Here is a 23,412-nt window from a genome sequence, read left to right as displayed (position 1 = left end):
TTTAAATGGCTTCTCTACAGACCTTTACAGAAAGCTTGTAATGACATGTATGGTCTGAATTGCATGTGCTTCTGTTGCAAGGGGACGATAGCCTCAAGTGGCTTCTTGCCTACACATCTGGAAGTATTTCCTCCTAGGTTATCCTGTTGCTGTCTAGGATAAGTCTTTTTGAAGAACACTTAAAGTAGTTTTCAAATAGTCTTTCCTTTAGCTGTGAAAGCTTGCATGTGTTACAAGTACAGACAAACCACTTGTCATCTTCAGAAAACTTCTAAGATCTTGAAAAGATTTTAAACCAACTCTTTTCCAAAACTACCAAGCCCTTTAAGACTTATGACTTCTCTCACATGTTGATCCAGAGGAGTTCCAGGAATTTCATTCTTAAGTTTGTTTCTCAACTTGTGTTAATTCTACAAACCTGTGCCAGATCTAAGTCAGGGAGACAATTTTGCAATTTAAGTACATTATCTAGGAGGCAAGAACATACATTTGTTTTGTTCTGTTTATGAAGTTCAGTTTAATTTTTTTAAAAAGCAGATCATTAATATCCAGCAACAATAAAATATGTATTTTCTATTAATGCATCTGATATTCTTTGCAGGACCATAATATTCAGGAGAAATAGTCTTTAAGACTCCATAGATCTCCATAGGCTTTTGGGAGTCTTTTCTATTCAGTTGCAATTATGAAGACAACTGGATACAAACTACTTCTGGAGCTGTAAAATTGTGTTTTATTTCTGTCTTCGTTTTTGCCCATTGTCTTCTTGGGTTCTCCTTATTGCATCAAAGGAAACACAGTGCAAAATATCTTTGTGTCTTGCCCAGAATGTCCATTGCTCTGTAATGTCATCCTGTATTCTTGTATATTTAATAAGAATTTTAAAATTTTATTCCAAAGAAAAAGGATATATGGTGATTAGCTCAATGAAAAAGCTTAGGAAAGCTTTTTTACATCACTTGTCACTTGGGAGATTACTAGTTGAGGCAAAATGGACTCATAGTTGGTCCTAGTTTATAAGCAGACTTCCCCATTCCTGTCACCTAATTGGTTGTTCCTGAGATTTCTGTATGTGCTGGAAATGGAATTAGTGACTCTCTGGGCTGTCCTATCTGTTTGCTGGATCTGAATCAGCCAACCCCTGCAGCTGATCACTGAATGACCTGCCATAGTGTGTAAGCTCTTAGTAGGTATCTCAGAATGTGTCCTTAATGTTTTGCATAAACATAATAAAGCTGTGAACACATAATTTACCATTAGGTTATAATAGGTTATAAGTTTATTGAATGACAACTTCCCATGTTCATGCTTTTGTATCATAATAAAGAGGAGGTGACTTGAGGTAGATACTCTATGTTTACTGGAGATCAAGATTTGTATAGTATTTAGTAAACTTAGAGCAGAAGCTGCCCTGCAGTGTTTGGGCATGATTATTTCCTGAACTGGAATCACTTTGTGCTTGACTTCTCATATCTAAGCCCTTGTCACCAAACTGTGGCAGATGCTCTCTATTAATCCCCGCCCTCCCCACTGACGAAAGGGAATAGGAAGAAAAGGGAGAGAGACTTACAAGTTGGAAAGTTAAAAATGCTTTACTAATAATACTAATAATGAGAGAAAATAATGCAAAATATACAAAACCAATATTGAATTTCCCCAGGGTACGGCAGCAGCAGCCTGCCGCTGTGGGGGCTGGCATCATGCCAGAGGCTGCAGGGCAGGCATCCAGAAGTCCTGGACTGGACGCAGCAGTAGACAGGAACTGAATTCAGGGATGCACAGACTGGAACCAGGATCAGGATTGCAGGCAGGAGAACAGGCAGGGTCCTCTTCAGATGCTGGCCATAGACGAAGAGAGCAAGACTCTTGTGATCTCCCAGTTTTATACAGTGTATGACGTGGATGGCATGGAATAGCTAGTTGGTCAGTTTGGATCACTTGTTCTGTCCGCTCCTCCTTGCAGATACGCCCCTCTCACTTATGGGACGTACAAAATTTATCAGCAACTTTGGCTGCCATAGCAATAAGGATAAACCTGGGCCTCTTCTTTATACAACTGCTACACTTAGCTCAGTAAAACTGTAAATATCAGCCATTATAAGCTCCAGAGCAAACACTGTCCAAAAAACATGCAGCCAACTTCAGGATAATGCAGTTACTTAGAAGAACATAGCTGAAAGGAAAATTCACTAACAGAGAATTGGTCTTGTTTTAACCTGAACCAGGACAGCCCTTCATAGTAGCAGGAAGGAACAACCTGCCTTTGCATTTCAAAGACTTGCAAATACCATCTGTAATTTAATGTACTTCCTCTTATTATGCTTGCCAGCTCTTAATAAAATGAGAAATTTCTTAACTGCTTAGATCTTTGAGAGGAGTAAAATGAGAAAAATTGGTGTGAAACCTGTGAAGATATGAGATCTCATTTCCTTTACTCCTCTGATTTACTTAGGCATTCTGATAACAACGATTGCTTCAAAAGGGGAATTACAGAATTGGCCTGAACTCTTACCAAAGCTTTGCAGCCTGTTGGATTCTGAAGATTACAATACCTGTGAGGTAAGGAGACTTATTTTGAAATGGATTATCATCTAAATTTGATTATTTTTTTTGTTTCTCTTGTTTCTCTTCATAGATACTATATGTATGTATAGTATTTTGTGTGTGTATATGCATGTATATAATCTCTTCAGAGAACACTGGGTCATATTCAATACATTTATTCTACGTGCATTCCATGTTCTTAGTGTTCATTCAAATAAATTTGTTTTCTCTGCATAAAAACAGAATAAGACTGTAGTCATAGCATCTCAGCTGAGAAGCATCCTAAAGTTACCACTTTGTGATGCCAAATCTTTTAGGCATCATCGAGTTGACTCTGAATTTTCTCCTACTTAAAAGTAGTGTTGTTAATTCTTCTTATGACTTAATCTGGAAATGTGATCTGAGGAGACTGAGGGGTGACCTCATTAATGTTTGTAAATATGTAAAGGGTGAGTGTCAGGAGGATGGAGCCAGGCTCTTCTTGGTGACAACCAATGATAGGACAAGGGGCAATGGGTACAAACTGGAACACAGGAGATTCCACTTAAATATGAGAAGAAACTTCTTCACAGTGAGGGTGACAGAACATTGGAACAGGCTGCCCAGGGAGGTTGTGGAGTCTCCTACTCTGGAGACATTCAAAACGTGCCTGGACGCCTTCCTGTGTAACCTCATCTGGGTGTTCCTGCTCTGGCAGGGTGATTGGACCAGATGATCTTTCAAGGTCCCTTCCAATCCCTAACATTCTGTGATTCTGTGATCTGTCATTGCTATATCAGGCTAGTATTAAATGAACATTTTTGTTCAGTGTTTATGAAGGAAAATAAATAACAGCTCAACTGGAAAAAAGTCTTGTCTCATTTTTAAAAAATAAAAATCTGTGGTCACACAATTTTAATTGATGCTGTCTCCATAAGTGTGTGAAGCATTTTGTATAAAATAATCACAGAATCACAAAATAGTTGGGGTTGGAAGGGACCTCTGGAGATAATCTAGTACAACCCACCTGCTGAAGGAGGTTCACCTAGAGTAGGTTGCAGAGGAATGCATTGAATGTCTCCAGAGAAGGAAACCCCACAACCTCTCTGGGCAGCCTGTTCCAGTGCTGTCACCCTCAAAGAAAAGAAGATTTTCCTCAAATTCAGATGGAACTGCCTATGCTTCAGTCTGTGCCCATTGCCCCTCATCCTATCGTTGGGCACCACTGAAAAGAGTCTGGTCCCATTCTCTTGACATCGTCCCTTGAGATATTTATAAACATTGATGAGATCCCCTCTCAGCCTTCCCCAGGCTGAACAGACCCAGCTCTCTCAGTCTTTCCTCAAAAGAAACGTGCTCTAGACCCCTAATCATCTTTGTAGCCTGCCTCTGGACTCTCTCCAGTAATTCCTTATCCTTCTTAAACTGGGGAGCCCAGAAATGGACACAGTACTCCAGATGCAGCCTCACCAGGACAGAGTAGAAGGGGAGGATAACCTCTCTCGATGTGCTGGTCACACTCTTTTTAATGGACCCCAGGATACCATTGGCCTTCTTGGCCACAAGGGCGCATTGTTGACTCACTGTCAACCTGTTGTTGACCAGAACTCCCGAGTCCTTCTCTGCAGTGCTGCTTTCCAGCAGGTCAATCCCTAACCTGTACTCTGGTGCCTGGGGTTATTCCTCCCCAGGTGCAGGACCCTACACTTGCCCTTCTTGAATGTTGTCAGGTTCTTCTCTGCACAGTCCTCCAGTCTGTCCAGATGTCACTGAATGGCAGCACAGCCTTCTGGTGTGTCAGCCCTTCCTCGAAGTTTGGTATCATCAACAAACTTGCTGACGGTAAACTCAATCTCTTCATCCAGGTCACTGATGAACAGGTTGAACAGGACAGGACCTAACACTGACCCCTGGGGAACCCCACTAACTACAGACTTCCAACCAGCCTTTGCACCATTGATCACAACCCTCTGAGCTCTGCCATCCAGCCAGTTCATGATCCATCTCACTGTGTATTCATCCAGCCTGCACTTCTTGAGCTTTCCTATGAGGATGTTGTGAGAGACAGTGTCAAAAGCCTTGCTGAAGTCAAGGTAGACAACATCCACTGCTCTTCCCTCATCTACCCAACCAGTCTTACTATCATAGAAGGCTATCAGGTTGGTCAAACATGATTTCCCTTTGGTGAACCCATGCTGACTACTCCTGATAATCTTCTTTTCCTCCACATGCTTGGAGATGATGTCCAGAATGAGCTGTTCAGTCACCTTTCCAGGGATGAATGTGAGGCTGACTGGCCTGTAGTTTCCTGGGTCGTCCTTCTTGCCCTTTTTGAAGACTGGAGTGACATTGGCTTTCCTCCAGTCCTCAGGCACCTCTCCTGTTCTCCAGGACCTTTCAAAGATGATGGAGAGTGGCTCTGCAATAACATCTGCCAACTCTCTTAGCACATCCCATTGGGGCCCATGGATTTGTGGATGTCCAGTTTGTGTAACAAGTTCTTACCTGTTCTTCCTCAAGCAAGGGAAAGTCTTCCTTTTGCCAGACTTTCTCTTCTTTCTCTAGGGTCTGGAATATATGAGGGCCAGTTGTAGCAGTAAAGATGGAAGCTAAGAAGGTATTCAGTAAATCTGCCTTCTCTGTATCATCTGTCACCAGGGCATCCTCATTCAACAGCAGACCTACATTTTCCCTAACCTTCCTTTTGCTGATTATATACTTGAAGAAGCCCTTCTTGTTATCTTTGACATCCCTAGCCAGATTTGCTTCCAAGTGGAGCTTGGCCTTCCTCACTGCATCCCTGCATACTCTAACAGCCTCCTTGTATTCCTCCCAGGTAGTCCCTTTTTCCACATGACATAAACATCCTTCTTCCACCTGGGTTTGACTGGGGTTCCTTATTTCCATGCTGGCCTCTTACTTCCTTAGAGATATGACAGTGGTCCAAGATATCATGCTGCTATATAGTGTTTTAGCGCTGCTTTCTTAAGAAAAAAAAACTTGAAAATGAAACTCATATTTACCATCATGTCCAGAGTTCTGTTTTGCCCTGTAACAAACCATGAAAGGAAATAAAGTTGTATATAAAATTAAATTGGATGCTTCTGCAACTTGTCATTTGTTTTTAAAAGAAGATCTTGCTCATAAGCTTTTTAAAAATATGATTGAATAAATGAACATTGAATGCTGAAGTTAAAATTACCACTTATCTATTAGAGATTCGTTCAGCTTGAGAGCTTACAGATGACAGTATAAAGTGCTTAAATAAAAAGCCTTTAAGGATGTTTTAACTCCATATTTAGTTAGCTACGTTTACTTTGTTAATTAGCTACATTTACTGTGGTATTGTGCTAAAAATTACGTGTTCTGTACAAAACTTAAAATGTTGCTTTATTCAAATGTAAAAAACCAGACTGATTTATTGTTTGATTGATTTATTTATTTTTGAAAAACAGGGTGCATTTGGTGCTCTTCAGAAGATATGTGAAGATTCTGCTGAAATTTTAGATAGCGATGTATTGGACCGACCACTCAATATTATGATACCTAAATTCTTGCAGTTCTTCAAGCACAGCAGTCCAAAGATAAGGTAGGTTTAGGTGTTGTACTGAAGTTACCTGTTAAAAACTTATTTACATGAGCAGCGAGGTTGATGTTTTGTAGATCTGTTTAAAACATACTTACTTGCGTGGGCGAAAAATCATGGACTCCATACAATCCATTATGAATTCAAGCAAAGCCATTTATTACAGAAACAAGCCTCCTTATATATGCAGTTATTTCCTGATCACGCGTTCACGCTCCAAGCATGCATTAGCTGATTGGATATTGTCCATGTTCACGAGCTGTCCACGCGCCTGAGTCTCACTGGTAATAGGTCTGTTGATTTACATCTGGTTGAGGCCCTGTTATTGTAGAACTGCCTCACTCCCACAGCAGGTCCTGTTTTCAGCTTTCAAGGTAGCCTTGAAATTCCTTTGGCTAGTTCAAAAATAGATCTCCATCTAATAGAAACACATCCACACATTAGCTTCAAGAAAATCCCTCAAATCTCCCACAATTCCCCCTTTTTGGTTTTGAACCAGCCAGGCCTTGTTTACAACATGCTGAATCATCTTTGAAATACGCTGCAGCGTACAACATATGATTAATAACAGTGATTACAATTACATATAATGTAGCTAAGCCTTACATAATAAGATCAAACAACTACCCACCTATTTCCAAGCTTTTAAACCATTTGTCAAACCTTAATTCTACTATGACAATCTTATTAACGTGCTGTTTTAGTTTGTCTAAAGTACTATGAATAGATTCAGAAGGATCAGACAAGTTAATACAACACATTCTCTTGAATTCTTCACAAGCATGACCTAGTGTTAAAAGTAAAAGATCTATAACTGTGCGATTTTGTAGAGTAGTATGCCTAATACCATCAACATCTACTATTAATTGAGTTAGTATCTCAGAAGTTAGATTAGCCTGTTTAAAAGACCAATAGCTTAACTTTGACATGTCTCCTAAAGCTTTACTAGCTGCTAGACTAGGGAGAAAGAGTGCAGTAGATAGTATGGTAGGAATGTCTCATAATTTTACCTCATTTTTGTACTGACTATCTAAGTGTAATATCGCCCTCTTGGCTCTCCTGCTGTTTGCTCGAATTACCATTCTCCACAGAAGGTACACCACCTGCTTGCTAACAGGCTTCTAGACCACCAGGTCTGTGAGCATCTATAACACTGAATTAGGATCCATGGTTTACATCTGAAACAGTCCTCACAACTTGTCTCCCTCCTGTCCGTCTCCATCTGTTAAATCTTTGTTGTCTTTATTCAGCCATGGCTTGACCCATTTAGTGGGAATCCACTTTGATCCTTGGCCTGTAATGACACAAGCATAACTTTTTTCCCCAGGTTATCAATTGATGTGGCCTTTTCCATTGACCATTAACTAGTGATTTGACCATAATTAACGTAGGTTCTTTCTGATTTAGCATGTTTTTGGGTCATACTTGCAAAGTGTTTCATCACAGGGCAAATTTGGGCTGCACCACTTATATCTAAGTGATTCATCACATACAATGCTTTTGACAATTGGTTTTGTGGTGTTTTCCCTACTTCCCCCCCTTTTTGTTAAAAAAAAAAAAACAGAAAAAACCAAAACCAAACCAAAAACAATAACAAAAAAACAAAAAACAAACCAGTTTGGAATCAGATACTTGCGTTGGACCTTGACTATGTACTTAGAATCACAAATCAAATTTAGAGGTTCCTCCTTAAAAAGCTCTAAGTAATGTAAAGCTGTGCCAAGTTCTGCTCATTGGGTTGAACCTTCAATAATTTTTACAGAATGATGCCAATTGTTATCTTCACACCAAACCACTTCAGCTTTATGAGACTTCCCAGAACCATCAACAAAAACTGTGCAAGTATGTAGGATCAGACCAAATACAAGTATGGCCTATGACCTGATGTTAAAGACTTGCAGGTTCTGCAGCAATTTACATTTATGGATGCCAAAAGCCGTGCTGTTAAGAAAACCAGCTAGTGCAATTTACAAGGACATAGATTGTAAATAAAAAAATCTAAATTAAATATCACAAATGGTACATACATGACAAAAGGATCATGGCCTATTAAGACTTAATTCCCTGCATTTCTTGATCAGAGTAACAATCGGTCTGTCAGTCTGTTAGCATTCTCATCATACTGTCCCACAATAGCCACAGGTTGTTTCTATGTTGTAGCTATAAACAGACAAATCTGCAAGTCCAATCGAATGCAGTCAGCCTGTAAGGTTGTCATAAATTCATTCCTCAAAGTTTCTAACTCAATTGTAGCTGTCATATTTCTTGGATATTGTTTTCCCTTACCAGATTGAAGTCCTGTTTCAGTTCTATCAGTGTAGTGTTTGCTTTATCGAAACATTGGCTGTTAATATTAGTGGAAATACAGCATTTGAAATTTCCTTGGAGATTTCTCACCTGCAGCAAGCAGATCTGCACCATCCAAGCAGCTTCTTGTAGGACATGCAACTAAACAGAATTCTCAGAAAACGTTATTTGAGCTTAGAATTTACTTAACAAATCCTGACCCAAGAGAGGTATAGGGCTTTCTGGCAAATACAAGAATTCATATGGTAAAACTTTGTTCCAAATTTGGCATTCCATTGGTCTCAAAAAACAGCTTTTCTTTTGTTCTCTCCCATGACCTCAAAAGCTAGCACGGTGAATTTATTAAGAAGTCTCTTACAACTAGTTACCACAGAATAAGTCTGTTAAAAAAAATTTTGGTTTAATTTCCCAGCTTCATTAGAACTATGGATCCACTGGCAATGCCTTTAAATTTCAACCCTCAGACTCCTTCATGCAGTATTACAGTTCTCTAGCAGTAACGTTGCTGGGGGGAGGGAATAAAACCTCCCTCTCGCCCCCATCTGAGATGGCAGGATCTCCAGCCCAGCATGAAAACAAATCAGTTCGAACTCCACATCAAACCAGTCTGGCTCCACTCCACACCCAAATTAGTACCAGTCTGACCCAGAGAAGCACTGAGCACTCTGACCCCCTAAAGATGACCAGTGTGAAAAGACTGACTTCGGCAAGGAGGTAAAATGATGAGCTCTCTCCACAGATGTGCCAAAACCTAAGAAACAAGACTGAAGCAAAAATAAACAGCACCAACAAACCCTGATTCAAAGCCGAGAAGCAGCGCAGTGCCACAACAAGGATGGATGATAACACTTCAGGGAAAAAAAATAAAAGACAGAGCGGGGGGAGTAAAGCCCTCCTTTCTCTGCTTAGCAGAGGGCAACCAGGTTTTTCCTTTTTCTTTTTTTTTTTTCTTTCTTTCTCTTCTTGCTGCAGTTCAGATGTAGCCAAGGCCATGCAGGTGGCATAATCGCTGGTACGAAGTGGGAGGCTCTGGCAAACTCCTCAGTGAGCAAACTCCTCAATGAGCTGAGTTTATCTTGCAGCTTGACACAGGCCTGGGATATTTTGCTTTTTTGTTTTCCCATTTCATTCCAACCATAATACACTTTATACGCAATTCCAATTAGCTCAACAGTCATTACATTCCTCAGTCCCATTTACCTTTTACAATTTACAGATGTCAAAGAACAGTATATTGAACATCAATCCATTATTCCATTTTCCTCGATCCAAATCAGTTCATATTCTAGCAACTTTTAAATACAACCTCATACAATACCAAGTTCACATCGATCGTAGCATTTAGGTGTTTGTTTTGTTTCTGTTTTTTGTTTTGTTTTGTTTGGTTTTTTGTTTTTTTTTTTTTTTTTTCTTTTCAATGCGAATCAGAATTGAACAATTTAAATTCTTTTCTGGTCTCAAAATTAGCAAATTAACGTACAATACCATACTTCGCCCATTTTTTTCCAAAGTTCTGCAGAACAACATTAATTGCAATACAGCATTAAACCCCAGAATTCCACATTTAAGCCACATTTGAGTACAGTATCGTTTGCATTGCACCTTTGAACCGCTTACTGCTCAGTCGGGTGGAGGCACCGCTGGGTCTCCCTGACAAAACAGGTCAGTGCGCGCTGGAGCCCAATCGGCACCTGCCCCCCCGCCGCCGCAGCAAGCTGGACTGGGCAAGGCTTTTATTAGTGCCTCATCTGGTGCTCTACAACTGTTATCCCAAAACCAGGATTCTTTAATTGGTGTGCATACAAAAGAGCCAAATCCAGCACATGGAGATGAGACACAGCCTATCACAGAGTTGCGCATGTCTGGGTGTTGCAATAAAGCTAGCATGCTAGAAAGAAAAGTAACAGCTATTACACACAAAATCTTATCATCACATTCATGCAGTAAGTAACTAAATTACTCATGATCTTCTGTATTATCAGAAAACGCACATTTTGAGTTGACAGATTCTCATGATTTAATAGTCTTTGAACTTACTGTACTATATAACAGACAAAGACCTGTAATATTCTTAAACAGATACCTACAAAGAAAACAGGTTAATGAGGAAGGCATCTTGCAGACTTCAGCAAGTTTTCTATGACCTGTGTGATATCAGTTAATTCTCAGCTTGTTGAAGTTCTAACCGTTCCGCCTGTAAAACTGTCTGAAATGATTTAATGATCTCTTGTAGAGATTTATTTTGTCCTGGTCTTCTCGCCTTAAAAACAACATTAATTGCAACAAAGTGTTATACTTCAAGGTTCTATTCTCCGGACATTTTTCCCATTCATTTAACTTATACAGCAGCCGCCATTAATTACAATATTTCACAAGATCTTCCTTCCTCATATTTCCAAGTGCTTTCCTATGTTTTAAAACACCTCCCAATACCGATTTCTTAGGAACACGACTGAAAACAGTCATTCCTGACCCCATCTCGTAAGTAAAAAGCATGAGAAGAGGGAGGGAAGGGGGGAAGCACAGGGCTGCTTGCAGCGCGAGTGGGAAAAGTGGGGAGAAGATTTTTTACGGTGTACTTATACCACAAAGAAACAATTCTAACAAGAACCAGTAAAACATTTAACTCACATTCCTGGCAAGCTGCTTGATTTTCAGAGACGCAATACACAGAAGCACGTAATATGTACTGTAAAACTCGCAGATAACACGTTGATAGCAAACATTAGCCTTCTCTACTGCTAATTTCAACACCAGTGCTTCCTTAACTTCTAAGTTTTCAACCTGCTTATTGATGGCCTTTTGAAGATGGTCATTAAATGACATGTAATTCTCACTGGGACCCTGAAAGTAGTTATAAAAGATTTGGCTGCTTTGTTGGTTTCAGGCACCTTTATCATAGCTTGGTATGCAAGGTCTGTTGACTGCCTCAGGATTTCAGAAACTAATAGTGCCTGTAATTGTGGTGTGCCAATTAGTGTCTGTTCCAAGAATTGTGGGATACCTGCCCCTTTCAACGAGTCCCCATCATTCTGTCCTAAATGATCTATAGCTGTTACATTGCATAGGTCTAATTTTGCTTGAGTCTTTCATGGTTTTTATCTGATCTCGGGGCAACACGTACACATACTCTTTAACTTTAAAAAAAAAAAAATGCTGCACAACCTCATCTTCATACGAGTCATCAGATAATGCGGACTTGAATGGTGCTGGAGAATCATTAGTAACAGGGGGGTTCGGAACAGGGCACATTCTCGCCAATACTTTCTAGCATCATAATTATTCGTATAACCTGAGTCCCCAGGAGCACCCCCTTTCTCATCACGATCAGCATGACTGTATTGCCGACTGCTGGCTTCACTCCCTATTAGCTGATCTAATCTGTCACGCAGTTCTGTTGTCCAGTTCTTATCCAGTGACTCCTGCTCTCTCATGGAAGTTGGAGGGTTAAAAGGCGGTAAGGGCAGATAAATATGGGTAAAAGGACTGACAGTACACTTGTTTACGACTTTATCATTCTCAGCTTTTACAGGTTCTTTGGGCAAATCGTCTGACTCCAATCCTGTGGACTTGTTCTCACCAGGGTTGGGCAGTGGTACAGGAGGCCACCCGCTCGGCATTTTTCCTCCCCCCCCCGCCCCAGACTGCTGTACCAGGGGTGCCGAAGGCACAACAGGGGATGGAATAGGGAGGGTATCAAAGACACGAACCGGGTAAACTTCACAGTGACTTTCAGGATACTTATCAGGCTGCAATGCTGCAAAAATTCTGGCAGCAGCAGACCATTCAGCCTTAAGATGTTTTAAGGTGGTAATTATAAGCTTCCATGTAGTTGGTAATGATTTAGGTTCTTTATCTCCATTGCTGACCTTATCCCATAATTTCTGCCCTATATCGTTCCAAAGTTCAAGTTTAAGTTTTGAGTCACTAATGCTCATAACAGTCTTTTCAGGTTTTAGTTGCTTCAGTGTAGTAATTATCAGTTTCCAGGCGGTTACAAGGCCGAGAATATCTTTTTCACTGCGACTGATTGCCTTCCACAACACAGTTCCAACTTTTTCCCAAGTCTGTATTTGAAAAGCTTCTAACAGATCAGCAGGAAACCCATTGCCTCCGCACCAAATTAAGAGTCTTTTGAGGTTACTCTCCTCATACTTCACCCCTCTCATAGAGAGAATATGCGAGAGGAGACGCAGTATTTCTTCTTCTTCTTTAGATATATTCTGTCGCATCTCCTCTCGCCCCCAGCTGCTCACCTCCTTGGGTGTCCATTGCAACGATATCGGATCCTTTATCCCTCCTCTGTCGCTTCTGTAGCGATCAATCAGGAGTCACGCAGCCCGCAGACTGCGTCCCAGTCATGGTCCAGCTGAGCCGTTCCAGCCTGGGGCTCGCTCCCCGCAGCGGTCTTCCCCCTTCCTTAAATTCTCCTTATGGATCACGTCGGAATCACCACTTGCGAGGGCAAAAAATCATGGACTCCACACAATCCAATATGAATTCAAGCGAAGCCATTTATTACAGAAACAAGCCTCCTTATATATGCAGTTATTTCCTGATCACACATCCATGCTCCAAGTATGCATTAGCTGATTGGATATTGTCCATGTTCACGAGCTGTCCACGCATCTGAGTCTCACTGCTAATAGGTCTGTTGTTTTACGTCTTGTTGAGGCCCTGTTATTGTAGAACTGCCTCACTCCCACAGCAGGTCCTGTTTTCAGCTTTTGAGCTGGCCTTGAAATTCCTTTGACTAGTTCAAAAATAAATCTCCATCTAATAGAAACCCATCCACACATTAGCTTCAAGAAAATCCCTCAAATTTCCCACACTTAGTTTTTTTAAATGATCCTGCATGTGCAAATGTGAGAAGAGAAGGCCGGATATTTCATGCATCACTAATTTTCACACTTATCTGCTTAGTTAATAGATCAGCCTCACCTCTTTATACATCTTCCAAATCTAGAATCTGTCTGACTTTGAAAATCAAACTGTTTCTTTTATGATTTTGCATATTATTATGAAAATTTCAGTGCTGTGGTTAAAATTCCATGTTCTTATTATAAAGAACTATCTCACCTTCATTTTTGTAATGACTGCATCAAGGGGAGAGTAAAAAATTGTTTGCTGGTACTAGTTTCCGAGTTCTTGCATAAAAATATTTTTCTGCTTTAACTGCACCAAAGCTTAGAAAGCTCTTTATCTTTCAGCTGGATCAAATTAAATGGGTTCAACATCTTCTTACTTTAATAGTCTTAATCTCTCCAAAGTAACAGAAGTATAGGATAGAAGAAAAATTCCATAAATAACTTTTTATTGCTAATATTTATCAACAAGAACAGTAGCTTTTACCCTGAAATGAGCCAGCAATGTGCCATTGCCATAAAAAAAAGGTGAACGGTATCCTGGGCTGGAGTGTTGCCAGCATGGGAGGTGATCCTTCCCCTCGCCCTACAGGTGAGGCCACACCTGGAATACTGTTTCCAGTTCTGGGCCCCCCAGCACAAGAGAGACATGGAGCTACTGGAGAGAGTCTAGTGAAGGGCCATGAAGATGATGAAGGCACTGGAACATCTCTCCTGTGAGAAAAGGCTGAGAGAGCTGGAACTGTTTAGCCTGGAGAAGAGAAGGCTTGGGGGGATCTTATCAGTGTATATAAATACCTGAAGGGAGGGTGCGAAGAGGACTGAGCCAGACTCTCTTCAGTGGTGCCCAGTGACAGGAGCAGAGGCAATGAGCAAAAACTGAATCACAGGAGGTTCTGTCTTGATATCAGGAAACACTTTTTCTTACTGTGAGGATGATCAAGTGCTCGCACAGGTTGCCTAGAGAGGTGGTGGAGTCCCCGTCTTTCAAGATATTCAAAAGCCATCAAGATGTGGCTCTAGGTGGACCTACTTGCGCAGGGGCAGGCATTGGACAAGAAGACCTCCAGAGGTCCCTTCCAATCTCAACTATTCTGTGTGATTTTGTGAAATGTGTTTTTGAACACCTGTTTGAAAATCATATTGAAAGATTCTACAACTTGGAGGTGGCAATTATTGCCAACAGTAGTAGATGGTGAAGACTAAAAGGAAGAGTATAACTAGGAATATATCATGATAGGATTTAAATAAGATTTAGAAACTCACCTAAAATAGATGCACACTAAGAAAAATATATAGCAAAGCATGAACTTGCACTTGTGGAAAGATAAGCTTAATATACTACTTCATTGGAGCTGAGAAAGGTGGAGAAAACCCTCCTTTTTTCCGTATCACATTAAACAGTCTTTCACTTTTTGTTTGTTTGTGGCTTTGAGATAGTTAAACCAGTTTCAACTTTAAAGCAGATCACCTGTTTACCCATGGCCTGGTTTCAGTACATAGTGCTGAAGTATGAAGAATATTAGTAGTGTCAATAAAATACTTTTTATTTAAATCTGTCAAGAGACAACTTTTGAACACTGTTTTATGAGACTGTCTTCCAAGAAATGTCTGAACAGACTAGACATTTGGAGTTAGGTTAGTAAAAATACTTGAATGGATTTTCAAAGACTTTTAAAGGTAGCTTTACCTTGTATCTTTACTTATGTAATTTGGCTTTCGTATCTCTGAGAATGAAAAAGACTTGTAAGTAATGGCTTTGCATAAGTGGAATAGAAAAACTAATTCTTCACTTTTAGTATGTTCCTACCACAAGTGTTTTAGTATGTATCCTAATGCAAGTGTGCATTTGTTCTAAGTTACAACTATATTACTGATGCATATTGGTCTCATTAAATACTAAAAATGTTGCAAAGGCAGTTGGATACTTAGCAACCAAGTAGGGTGTGCTAAAATCTCATTGTGTTGACTTGTATGGAATTGTTAATATCAAAGAAGATAAATAATCGTAATCTGAAAAAAAAATACATACTGTTTGGAACAAATGTGCCAGGTATAGTCATCCTGCTCTGTTTTTTATTTACTGAATACTTTATTTTAAATTATTTATTAGATATATCAGAGAAAAATGTGGTTTAGTAATTTTTTTTGTAACAATATAGATGTGCAGATTTATTCCCTCTTGCCTCTAGAAGATGCTTGGACAATGTGATTTGCTTCCTAATGTTTTTGATGCCTATATACAGTTTAGAAAATGTTTAAGTAATGAAAAATATATATTTTAACTGTTCCATTTGTAGGTCTCATGCTGTTGCATGTGTCAATCAATTTATCATCAGCAGAACTCAAGCTCTTATGTTACACATAGATTCTTTTATTGAGGTGAGTGTGCATTCTTGGTTGGGAGGTTAAGTCAAATTACATATCTGATTTATCAAGAGCTTTGAATAATGTTTTACAACCACCACTATCCTCAAACTTCACATTACTGGCTTCCTATTCTTAGCTTCAGTCCCCATGGATCGAAGTTCATTCTGTATGCTTATACTCAGATTAGTCTAAGCACTCTCCCAACCCAAGAAATAGTATTTTGAAAGATGCTTCCTTTTCATAAACAGAGGAAACTCTTGTTGCATAAAGGTACTGGCAGCAGTCTGTCACCTGTGATGGAGAGTTCAGTACGGGGATCATCATGTCACTGAGTCTGGATGATGGGTCTCTCTGAATACTGCTACTGAATGTGGATTAGAAGGGTGATGTTTTGGGTTATCTAGAGTATTTTATTTGCTGCTGTTATATCCTGAACGAGTTTTCTAGCTTCAGAACTTCATTAATGTTTAGGGAAAAAAAAAATCAGGAAATAATGTTTTTGTGTCTAATGTACACATGATAAAAATATTGGGTAACAATACACACTGAAAGTCTAAAGAGTTCATTTGCTAAACCGTATGTCTTTAAGAAATAATATGGCATTCCGAGTTGTGGGGTGGGAAGGTACAGAAGTACATGTTTGCATACTTTAGTTTGCCAATAATTTCAATTTAAATACAAGTTAAACTAGATGAATTGTTGCTTTTCAACTGGTATTACTTTCCAACAGAATCTTTTTGCACTGGCTGGTGACGAGGAGCCTGAAGTACGCAAAAATGTTTGCCGTGCTCTGGTAATGTTGCTGGAAGTTCGAATGGATCGCCTGCTTCCTCATATGATTAGTATAGTTGAGGTGAGTCTCATTTCCTAGATTGCATGCTGAAACATGATTTGGGTTACAGAAATAATAATAAAAGCATTAATCAGAAAAGGTATGTTCCTCTTGCGCTTGCCTACTCTGTTTTCCTTCAAGATTGAAGTTATGAAAGTTTCTTTTTAGCTAATTAGCAACTTGACATTGTATTTAACATACAATGCATATGGCAGTTGTTCCTTCTTCATTAAGTTAATTGATCCTGAAATCACCAGGATCAGCTATACTGTGACTGACCACAAGTGAGATCATTTAGTTCTAGTGCTGATACTGCTACAGTTTACACATTGAAACTGTCACCTTTTTTTGGATCTTTTGACCACAACAAAGATAAGGAATGTTATTTTATATAGCTGAGATGCTCTTTTAGCTACTAACGAAGCTGCCTGCTATTGCATTCAGTTGTAGAGGTTAGTGTCATTTGATAGTACCTTTATTATTCTAGATTAGTTCAGACTTTCCTACCAGAGAGCAAATCAGCTGTTTTTTGTCTGCTCAACTGATTGAGTTTTAACTTCCATGTTTCTGGGAAATACTGTCAGTTTCTAGGTAGCCTTTACATACACTACTTGCTAGACTGGAAATATAGTGAAGATCAGTATGTTTTTCATGCAGATTTCATGTGAACAAGTGGGTCATAACCCAGTGTCAAATTCCATAAGGGCTATGTCCAGACAACATGAAGAAAATGGGTTTTTTTGCTCCTGGACAAAGGCATTAGAGAAACATAAAATTGAGGTGACCTGTGACAGCCTTAGCTTGCTGACTAGTCTTCCTATGTGTTGTCTGGAATTCCATGACACCAACCCTGGCAGACATGTTCTCATCTAACAGAGAACAAGGAGGTGTTGTTGGTATTTGAGGTGGTTTTTTTTGTTTGGTTGGGTTTGGGGGTTGTTTGGTGGTTTTTGTTTTGTTTTGGTGGGGTTTTTTTTGTTGTTGTTCTGGTTTTGTTTGTTTGTTTGTAAGAGAAACACAAGGGTTATTGATGTGGCAGAAACTGTGGAAGCACTTGAGGATGGCCACAAAGGAATTAGGGCTTCTCACCAGAGAAAGGTGGCAGAACCAATGGCCTGGCTGGTACATCTATATGAATGCACGCAGCATAGGCAACAAACAGGAGGAGCTGGAAACCATCGTGAGGCAGAAAAACTACGATAAAGTTGGCATTTCAGAAACATGGTGGGATGACTCTCATAATTGGAGTGCTTCAATGGATGGCTATAAACGCTTGAGAAGCGATAGGTGAGGAGGTGGGGTAGCCATGTATGTTAGGGAGTGTTTTGATTGTCTGGAACATGATGAGGGTGATGATAGGGTTGGGTGTCTATGAGCGAGAATCAAGGGGAAGGGCAATAAGGTGGACATCCTGGTGGAGGTCTGTTACAGACCACCCAACCAGGTTGAAGAGGCAGATGAAATATTTTGCAGGCAGCTGGGAGGTGTCTTTTGATCACTAGCCCTTTTTATCGTGGAGGACTTCAACCTACCAGATGTCTGCTGGAAATAAAACACGGCAGAGAGGAAGCAATCTAGGAAGTCAGAAGGGTGGTCAGCAGAACTGCTACTTTGGACTTTGGAAGGGCAGACTTTGACCTGTTCAGAAGGCTGGTTGGCAGAGTCCCTTGAGAGGCAGTCCTGAAAGACAAAGGAGTCCAGGAAGGCTGGTCTCTCTTCAAGAAGGTAATCTTAGAGGCTCAGGAGGATGCTGTCCCCATGTGTGGAAAGGCGAGCCAGAAGGGAAGAAGGCCAGCCTGGCTGAATAGACAGATGCCGCTGGAACTTAGGAATAAAAAGAGAATTTATAACCTTTGGAAGGAGGGGCAGGCTACTCAAGAGGAATACAAGAATTCTGTGCGATTGCTCAGGGAGAAAATTAGAAGGGCCAAAGCCCAACTAGAGCTGAGCCTGGCTACTGCTGTGAAGGGCAACAAGAAATGTTTCTATAAATATATTAGCAACAATAGGAAGGCTAAGGAGAATCTCCATCCCCTGATGGATGCAGAGAGAAACATAGTGACAGAAGATGAGGAAAAGGCTGAGGTACTACATGCCTTCTTTGCCTCAGTCTTTAATAGTCAAAATAGTTGTGCTCCAAGTACCCAGCCCCCTGAGGCAGAAGACAGGAATGGGGAGCAGAATGAAGCCCAAATAATCCAAGGGAAAATGGTTAGCGACCTGCTACACCACTTGGACACCCACAAGTCTATGGGGACAGATAGGATACACCCAAGGGTGCTGAGGGAGCTGATGGAGGTGATCACTAAGCCACTTTCCATTATTTATCAGCAATCTTGCCTAACTGTGGAGATCCCAATTTACTGGAAGTTGGCTAACGTGAAGCCCATCTACAAGAAGGGCCAGAAGGATGATCCAGGGAACTACAAACCTGTCAGTCTAACTTTGGTGCTGGGCAAGGTCATGGAGCAGATGATCTTGAGTAACATTACACAGCACATACAAGAGAACTTTCTGATCAGGCCCAGTCAACATGGGTTTATGAAAGGCAGGTCCTGTTTGACCAACCTGATCTCCTTCTATGACAAGGTGACCCACCTAGTAGTTGAGGGAAAGGCTGTGGATGTATCCCACAGCATTCTCCTGGAGAAGCTGGCAGCTCATGGCCTGGGTGGGTATACTCTTCGATGAAGAACTGGCTGAAGGGCTGGGCCCAAAGAGTTGTGGTGAACGGAGCCAAATCCAGTTGGCGGCCAGTCATGACTGGTGTTCCCCGGGGCTCTGTATTGGGGCTAGTTCTGTTTAATCTCTTTATCAATGATCTGGATGAGGGGATTGAGTGCCTCCTTAGTAAGTCTGCAGGTGACACCAAATTGGGGGGAGTGTTGATGTGCTGGAGAGTAGGATTGCCATACAGAGGGATCTGGACCGGCTGGATCATTGGACTGAGGCCTATTGGATGAGGTTTAACAAGGCCAAGTGCTGGGTCCTGCACTTGCGTCATAACCACCCCAGGCAACGCTCCAGGCTCGGGGAAGAGTGGCTGGAAAGCTGCCTGGCAGAGAGGGATCTAGGGGTGTTAATTGACAGCTGGCTGAATATGAGCCAGTAGTGTGCCCAGGTGGCCAAAAAGGCCAACAGCATCCTGTCTTGTATCAGGAATAGTGTGGCCAGCAGGACTAGAGAAGTGATTGAGCCACTGTACTCAGCACTGGTGACGCCCCTCCCTTGAATACTGCATACAGTTTTGGGCCCCTCATCATAAGAAGGTCATTGAGGTACTAGAGAGTGCACAGAGGAGGTTGACGAAGCTGGTGAGGGGCCTGGAGCACAAGTCTTATGAGGATAGTTTGAGGGAGATGGGGCTGTTTAGCCTGGAGAAAAGGAGGCTGAGGGGAGATCTTATCGCTGTCTACAACTACCTGAAAGGAGGTTGCAGCATAGAGGGTGTTGGTCTCTTCTCCCAAGTAGCAAGTGATAGGACAAGAGGAAATGGTCTCAAGTTGCACCATGGGAGGTTTAGGTTGGATATTAGGAAAAAATTCTTCATGGAAACAGTTTTCAGGCATTGGAACAGGCTGCCCAGGGAAGTGGTGTAGTCACCATCCCTGGAGGTGTTTAAAAGGCATTTAGACAAGGTTCTTACGGACTTGGTTTAGTGCTAGAGTTGGACTCGATGATCCTGAGGGTCTCTTCCAACTGAAATGATTCTATGATTCTAGGAAATGACAGTGTGAGGAGCACTTTGAACAGAGATTTCTTTTTGTCATTCTGGTTTTGTCTTTGTGATACAATTGTATACAACAAAATAGTGGATTTTCGAGCCCTCTGGGGAAAAATGCCATATCACTTTAGGTGCATAAATGGAGCCTTGCTTGCAATGGAAAGGACAGTTTTCAACTTTTCCAAGCTGTAATCTGTTGACAGCTCTTCTTAGAACAGTATTTCTGTTACTGTGAGCTCTTAATCACAGTAGTGACCCTTTAGGAAACACTTGTACTTTAGTGCAGTTATGTTGGAAGGGATGTGTTTGTGGCAGATCTTGCATCCCTGAAATGCATAAGGGTTATATAGGTCACCTCATTCTATTTCATTTTGAGAATAAAATGATATTCTGAAGAAGGATTTCCTTTGTTTTTTTTTTAAATCCATGTGTGAGGAAAGATAGCTGCATGGACTTCCATGAGGCTTCTAAAATGAGTGGAAGAACCAACTATTTCAGAAATAAGGGCTGGCATGGAAGAATGCAGAAATTGCTATTTTGGAAATTGCAGGCATCTTCCCTAAATTGTTTTTGCAGTTGTGTGTAAGAAACTGACGTGGCTGTGGTATACTTAGGCTTTCTCTTTGTGCAGGTATCTGATTATTTTTTGTTTAAAGGGGTTTTAAATTTTAACAGCAAGCTTAAAGATTTGATACTGAATCTCTGAATTACCATCCATGCTAGAAAAAAAGTGAGATTTTTTTTACCTGTTTTGCATTCTACTTAATTGCATCCTGTCAAGGAATCAAGATTTGAAAGGGAAGCTTTTTTATTGTACTGGATATAATAAGTACTAAGTGTATAGTTGTACCTTTTTATTCAAAGGGGCGAAACTATTATTCTCCAGAAACTGTTGATATTGTCTTGGGTCTCTGTCAATAGTTTCTTGGTAATAATGTTCTCACTTAAGCAGTGAAGAATCTTAGAATCTTAATCATCTAGCATTAAGAAATGTGGCTTTTGGCTTATTCTCACCATAGCCTTAAGTAGTCTCTGATATCTGTTTCTTCTCCTTGCCCCAAAGAAACAAAATTACTCTGGTAGCATAGTCTGATTTTGCAAACACACTTTGAAATGTTAATAGCTTCTTCTGGGCACTTAAAATATATCTTATATAAGTGATTTTTTTTTTTTATATTGTGCAGTATATGCTTCAAAGGACCCAGGACCAAGATGAAAATGTGGCTTTGGAGGCTTGCGAGTTTTGGCTAACTTTGGCTGAACAGCCAATTTGTAAAGATGTGTTATGTCGGCATCTTACTAAGTAAGTATTAAGTATTAGAACTCCTAGTTATAGTCATCTTTAAACTTCAGTTGACTTGTTCCAGGTTACTCTTATAGAGACCGTATCTATATTGCTGTATGATTAGAAGGAGTTTCCTATAGCTAGTTCTTGTGCATATTAAAAATGGCTGTATCACAGAGGTCACTGAAAAGACTCGGCTCCAGAAACAACCTAAACTGTGTCACTGGTTCTTTACCTCAAGCTTAACAGCCTGTTAAGCATCAGGTGGCTGCAAAGTTATAATAATTGTGAGCATATTTGTGCAATGCTTCTATGTGCATAGTCATGCCAAGGTTCCCTATCTTTATGAAGAACATAACAAAATGACAAGATCATTTAGATTTAGGACTCAATTTCATATCAGTTGCCACTACAATTTAAACTTGAAGAAAGTGTGTATTATAATGTGTTTCTTCATACTTCTTCAGACTGACAATAGTTATTTAAGTTTCAAAAAGGTATCCTAAGCCTTAAAATGTAGATCCTTGATTGAACAGGAATGAATATCCATGTTTGAGATGTAAACTTCTGCATGTCTGCAGCAGTGCTCATAACTTTTTTTTCAGACTAACCTGAAGAATTCTGCAATAGGAAAAGAATTCTTCAGTGTTCCCAGAAAACTGAGACTGTTTTTGACATATGCATGGAAGGTTTTTGAAAATACTAGAGTAGTTCTGTCTATGATTCTTTTCTTCCAGTCAAGATGTTGAGAGAAGAGACACATTCTTTTCAGCAAAAATGACCATTTTAGATGTATAGCAATTAAAAAAAAAAAAAAAAAGTGTGCGTGGGGTGTAAAAATTTCAGTTTTCATAAGGAATTAGAAAGCAGAGAATTGAGATTAAAACACCTGTAGCACTACAGGAATAGGAGTTGAAAACAGGAGAACCAATGATATGAGAAATTATTTTTAAGTCTTAAAATGTTTTTACTTAACTCCTACTCTTATAGCTCAAAAGACAAAAGAACAATAGCACAGTTCTTGATTCTACCTACCCCCTTCCCAACACACATATTAATACTAGTCACCTTATCAGTATAAAACTTAAACCTCTTCTGGCCTACATGAACATTGGCATTGAAGAGCTTTATCCTCGGTTGTTGTGGGGTTTTTTTAAGAAGCTTTTAAATTTCTAGAAAAACAAATAAGAGTAACGTTACATCTCTCTTATCTTTCAGTGTCATATTTGTTGAAAGCAACTTGTTGGTGAGTCCTTCTTGACTAGGGAGCTATATAAATTTGCCAATACTTGATGATAATCTTAAATTCCTTTTTATTAGATTAAGTGGGACAAGATCTTCTAAAAACCTGTTTGTTCAATATCTTGTTCCATTTTGTTCCTGTAGGCTTTCCTATAAAATATATAGTTCCTGCATACTTCATGAAGTATGCTGCAGAAATGTCAATGAGTGGGTGTTAATTCCAATACTTACTATTCTTTCATTAAAAGTTCAGAAGGTAACATGCCATTGAGATGTGTGAACATTATTGCTGGCCTGAGTACCTTCAGAAACAATACACCTCAGCTGCAGAATATACAGGGATTGAGTCTGTCACTGGTGATGGGTCAGTCCATGGTGATTTCAGTATTAGCTTGATTTAGCTTGTAATATATATTTTTATTTTTATGGTATTATTTTTGTAGTGAATGTGGTTTTATGTGCAGTATTTGACTTTTTATCCCCTAGTATTACTTCTTTTTTTTTTTTGCTATACATCAGTACTGTTGGACAGTATACCCAGGATTACCCCATCCCAGATGCAGAATCTGGCACTTGCTCTTCTTAAATTTCATACAGTTGGTGATTGCTCAGTTCTCTAGTCTGTCCAGATCTCTCTGTAAGGCCTCTCTACCCTCGAGGGAGTCCACAGGTCCTCTT

At 40.1% G+C, this 23,412-nt stretch overlaps 1 protein-coding gene across 2 annotated transcripts in view; it reads left to right on the top strand.

The window, feature by feature from the left end:
• Window positions 1–23,412, top strand: part of LOC308051438 (transportin-1-like) — an 84,474-nt gene that overhangs the window by 38,384 nt on the left and 22,678 nt on the right. For both annotated transcript variants that reach the window (XM_080361866.1, XM_080361865.1), the window contains exons 5-9: window positions 2,453–2,559; window positions 5,979–6,112; window positions 15,582–15,663; window positions 16,382–16,504; window positions 21,392–21,510. In XM_080361866.1, coding sequence (XP_080217992.1) covers window positions 2,453–2,559; window positions 5,979–6,112; window positions 15,582–15,663; window positions 16,382–16,504; window positions 21,392–21,510 — 565 coding nt within the window. The remainder of the gene's footprint in view (window positions 1–2,452; window positions 2,560–5,978; window positions 6,113–15,581; window positions 15,664–16,381; window positions 16,505–21,391; window positions 21,511–23,412) is intronic.

The sequence above is a fragment of the Nesoenas mayeri genome (assembly GCF_963082525.1).
Source record: "Nesoenas mayeri genome assembly, chromosome: W".
NCBI classification, from domain to species: Eukaryota; Metazoa; Chordata; class Aves; order Columbiformes; family Columbidae; genus Nesoenas; species Nesoenas mayeri.
The sequence above is the reverse complement of the archived record's forward strand: the minus strand, read 5'-3'. Positions and strand labels throughout refer to the sequence as shown.